This window comes from Nematolebias whitei, chromosome 5 (assembly GCF_014905685.2).
Source record: "Nematolebias whitei isolate Nwh7 chromosome 5, NemWhi1, whole genome shotgun sequence".
In the NCBI taxonomy this organism is placed as follows: Eukaryota; Metazoa; Chordata; class Actinopteri; order Cyprinodontiformes; family Rivulidae; genus Nematolebias; species Nematolebias whitei.
Genome location: NC_056502.1, coordinates 31,947,412 through 31,955,293, shown reverse-complemented (window position 1 = coordinate 31,955,293; position 7,882 = coordinate 31,947,412). Strand labels below are relative to the sequence as shown.

General features: G+C 42.9%; 1 protein-coding gene across 1 annotated transcript in view; it reads left to right on the top strand.

Moving 5' to 3' along the window:
* LOC119410372 (zinc finger protein 236) overlaps window positions 1–7,882 on the top strand; it is a gene marked incomplete in the record, with an annotated part of 129,001 nt that overhangs the window by 46,214 nt on the left and 74,905 nt on the right. Inside the window, 3 exon segments of the mRNA XM_037677284.1 lie at window positions 3,828–4,088; window positions 4,186–4,418; window positions 4,604–4,711. Of these exon segments, the coding sequence (XP_037533212.1) occupies window positions 3,828–4,088; window positions 4,186–4,418; window positions 4,604–4,711 (602 nt within the window).

Below are 7,882 nucleotides of genomic sequence, written 5' to 3'. Positions count from 1 at the left end.
GTACTACTATTCCTATGTCACGGCTTTTCACTTATCGCAGGGCTTCAGGGTATGGATCCCCCTCAATAAACAAGGGACTACTGTATATATTCTACTATTTATATTGTGTTTGTGTGTGTGTGCACGCACGTGCGGGGATGTGTGTCTTAGGTAACCTCTATGTATATAAAAGTTTGATGAAGAGAAAGAGGTTGAGGAGGAGAATGAGGAAGTTCCACTCCTGCAGCTCCTTAAAGAGTCTTGGAAATTACAAACAATCCACAAGATGGCTGACTGAGACCATTTGTATATAGTAAGCTTTATATATACCGGTAGTGCAGTATAGTTATTAAATTACTTTTTTTAATATTTTTTTTTTAGCTTTTTTGTCTTCTTTATTGTAAAGGTTGAAGACAACCAGATTCTGTCAAAAGCTTGTCCGCTGGACAACATAGAACATTTCCTTGAGTCTACCACTGATTTGCCTCCTTTGTCTTTATTCATCCCTTTGAGTGACTGGAGACTGGTCCAAGGTGTCCCTCTTGTCTCACACAGGAACAGCTGGAGATACATTCCAGCTCTCTGTCACCTGGACAATGGAGAGGGAGGATGGATTGATGATCATGGATGGATAAATAGTTGATGGATGATGGATAGATTGACAATGGATGGATGGATAAATGATTCATGGTGGATGGATGGATTTTGTTAGATAAATCTTTAAATCCTCCATATTCAGTGTTAATCTGGTAATCTGATATTATTTTATTATCTTTGTCACCTTTTTTATTTAGCGATTTCATTAAAGACATGAAGTGTTTAGGATCAGTAAAACCTCTGGAGGGCACTTCTGAATAATGATTTATGATGCACAAGTGTTATATGAATGTGGTATTATATCACACAATGCTATATTATTATTATATCAGTACTATTACTGGTACTGTATATATTATAACAACATCCTTGCAACATGTTTTTATTTTTCAGTTTTTTCCTATTATTGTTTTCCGATCATGAGCACAAAACAGCAAACACTACATTGTCAATGGAGATGATTCAGTCTGACAGCCGTGGTGGAATAAGTTTTTCAGTAAAAGTGTCAGAGACAACAAACTGAATATTATTATTTAGAAAAGTTCAGTTCCAGGCCTATTTAGGGTAAATAAAGGAGGCTTTTTCAAAGATGGACTCCTTTCAGAGGCTTTTCAAAACCCAAACTCTATAGAGCCCAGTTTTCATGTTGGGTGATGACCCCGTTGGGGACTCTGCAAGTGCTCTGGTCACATATGTAACAGAACATGGGCCATTTGTGTTTTAGCAGGCTCTTTCGGCTTTGCTATCATCACATTATTAACTAATGTCTCCAGCAGCCTTTAGTGTTTGGCTGATCTGCTCCTTGAATGCGTTTTATTTTTGTCTTTGTTGTGGTTGTTTTTGGTGAACATTTTATATTGGGCATAAAAAGAAGTTGGAATAGTGCAGTCGCCAAAAACAAAACAACAAAACAGCTGCTTCAACAAGTGAGACATAGAACATGATCCACTCGGACTCAAATGTCCTCCGCCTCAGCTGGGATGCAGTTAATGCTCTCCCAGAAGTGTGAGTTGAAGATCTTTTTTTACAGATTCTTCTGCCAGGTGTTCCCAGTAATCCCTCACTACATGTTTGGGTCTACCCAGTCTGTCTGGCATCTTCCCCTGCCATCTGGTCCAACTCACTACCAGGTGGTCATTAGTTGGCAGCTCAGCTCCTCTCTTCACCTGAGCGTCCAAAACAAATAGCCGCAAATCGGATAACATGGCTATAAAGTCCATCCATCCATCCACTCTAATCTTTACCCGCTTATTCCATTTTGGGTCACGGGGGTCGCTGGTGCCCATGTCCAGCAATCACTGTGCGAGGGGCGGGGGACACCCAGGACAGGTCTCCAGTCCATCACAGGGCCACATAGAGACAAACGAGACAAACAACCATTCACTCTCTCACTCACACCTAGGGACAATTTAGAGTTACCAATCAGCCTAACATGCATGTTTTTGGTCTGTGGGAGGAAACCGATGTACCCGGAGAAAACCCACGCATGCACGGAGAGAACATGCAAACTCCACCCAGAAAGGCCCCTGGACCGGGGTTTGAACCAGGGACCTGCTCGCTGAGAGGCAGCAGCTCTACCAGTTGCGCCACCATGCTGCCCGGCTATAAAGTCAATCATCAATTTTTGACCTAGGGTGTTCTGGTGCCAAGTGTATTTCTGGACACCTGGGCGGCTGTGGCTGAGTGGTTAGAGTAATCGTCCTCCAATGCAAGAGTTGGGGGTTCGAATCCACCAGCAGTCACATGCTGAAGTGTTCCTTGGCAAGACACTGAACCCCTCATTGCCTCCGATTTGTGTCCCATCGGTGTATGAATGTGAGCACTGATTAGTCTTTTTAGAATGATTTGTTCAGTTAGCTTTGTATAGATCTAGTAGAGTGCTGTTTGAATGGGTAAATGAGGGCACAGATTGTAGTGTAAAGTGCTTTGAGTGTCTTGATATGATAGAAAGGCACTATATAAGTACAGTCCATTTACACCCTTATGTTCAAACATGGTGTTTGTGATGGACAAACTTTGACTCGCACAGAAGTCCAACAACAGAACACCGCTTGAGTTCAGATCAGAGAGGCCGTTTCTCCTGATCACGCCCCTCCAGGTCACACTTTCATTACCTATGTGGGAATTGAAGTCCCCGAGAAAAATAAAGGATTCGCCTGCTGGCACACCTTCCAGCACCCCTGCCAAGGACTCCAAGAAGGCCAGATATTCTGAATTGTTGTTTGGCGCATAGGCACAAACAACAGTCAGTGATTGTCCCCCCACCTGAAGGCATAAGAAGCTACCCTCTCATCCACTGGGAAAAACTTTAACACACAGGGTCCAAATCGCGGGGCTAAAAGTAGACCCACACCAGCTAGGCACCCCTCACCATGGGCAACTGTAGAGTGGAATAATGCCCAGCCCCTCTCAAGGCAATTGGTTCCGGAGCCCATGATATGCATCAAGGTGAGCCCAACTATATCTAGTCAGTACCTCTCAACCTCACACACAAGCTCAAGCTCCTTCTCCGTTAAGAGTGGCTGCATTTCATGTCCCAAGAGCCAGCTTTTGTTAGTCATGGTCAGAGCGCTAAGGTCCCCGCTTTCGGCCACTGCCCATGGCGTCATGCACCCGACTTGTATGGCTCTTCCTACAGGCGGTGAGCCCACAGGAAGGCAAAACCATGTTGCTCATTTGGGCTGAGCCCGACCGGGCCCCATGGGTAGAGTCCCGGTCACCAGGTGCTTGCCAACGAGCCCCTCCCCACAGGCCTGGTTCCTAGGTGGGGTCCTGGTAACCCACGTCCGGGCAAGGGGCACTGAGCTCCTTGTTGCTGTTTGCCCATATAAGTCTTGGGAATAGCTCTTTGTTTGGCCTGTCATCTAGAACCAATCGGCCTTGGGAGACCCTACCAGGGGCATTTACATTTGCCCCCAACAGCATAGCTCCTGCGATTATTCAGGCGCACAAACTCCTTCTCCATGATAAGATGGCGAGTCAAGGAGGAGCACAATCCAATAATAGAAAAACACCTGTATTGAAGGTGCTTGTGTACTAGAATGTAGAACTGTGCAAAAAATACATAAATCCAGTAAAACAAAAGATTCCTTTGATAAACAAACATTCCAGATACCATTAGAGAAAACATGAAGTGACACCAATTCCCCGTCTTCGCTCCACGATGGGGAACAATAAGGACGGCATGTTTTATATTTGACATACAGAACAGTGAGACTAGTGTCTTTAATATTTTTATCCTTTTGCTCCAGGTCACACACCGGAGAAAGACCATACAAATGTGTGCAGTGCAGTCGTGGTTTTGCCTCATCAGGAGTCCTTAAAGCTCACATTCGGACCCACTCAGGCTTGAAGGCATATAAGTGTGTCATGTGTGACACGACGTTCACAACCAGTGGAAGCCTGCGACGCCACATGACTACTCACAGCGATCTCCGACCTTACATGTGCCCCTACTGTCAGAAGACTTTCAAGTCATCCCCCAACTGTAGAAAGCACATGAAGACACACAGGTTGGATTTTTTACCCAATGTTTGTAGTCGTGTTTTACGGCTGGGTCCTGTCTTCTTTTGGGTTGAGTCTTAATCCCGCTGCCTCCTGTGAAACCAGGTATGAACTCGCCCAGCAGCTGCAACCTCAGTCAGGTGAGGACCCCTTGGGAACAGGAGCTGTGGCCCATGAATTGCCTGTGGAAATGGAGACGGACTCCCTCCCACAGGCTACTGATGCCACAGTGGAGCAGCAAAGCCTACTGGAACTGAGCCAGGTGGAAGTTGTAAATGGAGGCCAGCAGGTAACCCTGGAGGCCCCTTTGACAAACCAGCCATTGGTTCAAAGTGAAGGTAAGAACAGTTACATTTGCTTTTGAAAAACCATTCTCGTCTTTTTTACCCCTAATAAAGCATCAATTTTAATTTGTCTTTAGGTAGCCTTCCACTGACTAACTTTTCTTTGGTATTCAAAAAGCACAAAAACATTTTACATTGATCTATTTTACTGTACCTTTTCTGAATCTTTGTATTTGCAGTAACAGACTCGTATGTGACGACACAACACACTTTACCTCAGAATATCAGTCAGTTTGAGACTCCGGCGCTTCCTCAGCCTGCATTTGACCAACAAGCTCTCACACAAGGTACAAAGACAAGCTATGATGCAAATATTTTTTTCAGGTTTTATAAAGTGCTTATAGTTTAAGGTGTGTCTAAGTTAGAGGTATGAATATTAATGGATTCATGCTATTTCACTGGCGTGGACAATGTGGTTAGGTCAGTAGAACAGCAGTGTACCAATGAAGTTTTGGGATTAAACCTTGATGGATCCGTTTGTTGTCCTTTTTTAACAATGAAGCTTCCATCCACCAGTCATTGAACCAATAAATAAATTAATATATCACAACAACTTCAACACTGGATGTTGGTGGATTTCCTCATATTAACTGCTGATTCAGGTCCTTCCACAACATCTGGATTGGATTAAGGTCAGGACTTTGACTTGGCCATTCCAAAACATGAACTTTATTCTTCTTGAACCATTCTGTGGTAGAACGACTTGTGTGTTTAGGGTCATTATTTTGCTGCATGACCCACCTTCTCTTCAGATTCAGTTCATGGACAGATGTTCTACATTTTCCTTTAGAATTCTCTGATATAATTCAGAATTCATTGTTCCATCAATGATAGCAAGCTGTCCTGGCCCAGATGTAGCAAAACAGGCCAAAACCATAAAACTACCACCACCATGTTTCACAGATGGGATCAGGCTCTTATGCAGGAATGTGATGCTTTCCTTTCTCCAAACATGATACTTTTCATTTAAAACAATAAGTTCTATTTTGGTCTCATCTGTCCATAAAACATTCTTCCAATAGCCTTCTGCCTTGTTCACGTGATCTTTAGCAAACTGAAGACGAGCAGTAATGTTCTTTTTGGAGAGCAGTGGCTTCTTCGTTCAACCCTGCCATGAACCATTGTTGTTCAGTGTTCTCCTGATGGTGGACTCATGAACATTAACATTAGTCAATGTGAGAGAGACCTTCAGTTGTTAGAAGTTACCCTGGGTCCTTTGTGACATCGCCAACTATTCCACGTTTTGCTCTTGAAGTGATCTTTGTTGGTCCACCACTCCTGGGGAGGGTAACAATGGTCTTGAATTTCCTCCATTTGTACACAATCTGTCTGACTGTGGATTGGTGAAGTCCAAACTCTTTAGATATGTTTTTTTAACCTTTTCCAGCCCGATGAGCATCAACAACTCCTTTTCTGAGGTCCTTAGGAATCTCCTTTGTTCATGCGATGATCCACTTCCACAAACATGTTGTGAAGAGCAGACTTTGATAGATCCTGTTCTTTAAATCAAGCAGGGTGCTCACTCACATCTGATCATCATCCCTTGATTGAAAACACCTGATTCTAATTTCACCTTCAAATTAACTGCTAATCCTAGAGGTTCACATACTTTTGCCACTTACAAATATGTAATACTGGATCATTCTCCTCACTAAATAAATGACTAAGTAATATTTTTGTCTCATTTGTTTAACTGGATTCTCTTTATCTACTTTTAGGATTGTGTGAAAATCTGATGATGTTTTAGGTCAGATTTATGCAAAAATATAGAAAATTCTACAGGGATTGCAAACTTTCAAGGACCACTGTTAAGTGTTGGGTGTTTTTATAAACCTAAATGTTGGATGTGTTACATGTAGCTTCTGTGACAGTATTCTCTGTCGTCTTCATCATTTTCTCCCTTGTTCATCAGTCCTAAACCAGCATAGTGCGCTCAGGCTTAAAGTATTTTTTTGCTGACTGACTTATTGTTGGTGTAATCAGAATGGAGACATTTTCACAGCAAATTAAATCAAACACCAGGAAGATCTATTTAGTATTTTATACCAGGTGGCGCTACAACATTTGTATCAGACTGTAACAGATGGGACATTTAATTGTTTCTATGAAAAAGCTGTACAGCCTTGATTGCCATCAAATGTAGAAGGGCAGCATGGTTTCTGTACCCAGATAAGAAGGCTCTTGAACATTAAATTATGCTTTGACTCCCCCAGTGGCATGCCGTCAGGGCTGAAGCCTTATTATGTGCCGTGATTGAAGTGCTGCAACTGATGACACCGAACCCTGGGGGCATCTTATCCTAACCCACCTGTCCACTTATCACAGAATCTCATTCAGTCAACTGATTTATCCCTAAATCTGCAGCTGCACACTTATAAGGGATGATCTTTGTCGTCTGGGAAATGTGTGTTGGGACTTTGGAAACGTTTATACTTTTCAGAATATTGTCATGAACCAGAGGCCGGATCGCAAACAACAACAACAACCACTGAGAGGGTTAAAAGATTTATTGTGAAATAAAGTAAAACTCTGGAGTAGGTCCGGTTCTGGGCTGGTTCCGATCTTCTGATTGGTAGTTCGTGATTGGGTAGTGTTGTAGTGGCGGGCTGCCAGTAGAAGTAGAACTGATGTTAAGGTCCACTGGAACGGAGTCCAACAGGCTTGCAACTAAAAGATAAAGGTTAGTAGATGCAGGGGGAAAAAGACTAATTGGGGAAATGAATCTGTGGGAATCAGATTCAGGGGTAAGGATAAGTCCGTGATACAGAATGAGCTTGACTTTTAATCCGTGATCCAAAAAACAGTCAGAAGGGAAAGGCAGAGTTCATACCGTGAAGTCAGTTGTTCAGCAGAAGTATCCAGTACGTGATCCAAAAAGAGAGTCAAAAAACAAGAGCATGAGTCGGTACCTGATCAGATGAGCAAAAGCAGACGAGGGCTGAGGCAAAAGCGTGGTCGTGGTCAAGGCAAGGGTCATGAACGTGATGAGTCAATCAATGGAATGCTGGAAAGTCTACTGCTGATGAGACAGGATAGAGAATCTGGCCCAGACTGAGAGGAATGAGTGAGCTTAAGTACTGACTGGACCAGGTGGTGGAGCTGTGGGATAATGAGCGGTGACAGGTGACATGAGTTGAGTGATTACTGAGTGTGCAGCATGACAGAGGAGCTGACAGAGAGCAGAGCTATGACAAATATATAACATTTATAATCAATATTTCTCCATACTGTTTAATTTAAAACAAAAACGTTGTCTTTAACAAGTCTGTTTCAGTTTTTCTAGCTGCCCTTTTAATACTTTTATTTGTTAGCGTGTCATTTTCTGCTTTTAGATAGCAGTGTGCTACTTTTAGGTATTCTTTTACTGCTTTCAGATTTTAGCTGGATTTTTACTACTTTTATCTTTTAGCTAGCCTTTTGCTACTTTTTGTTTCAAACTAGCTTTTTGCTGCTTTCAG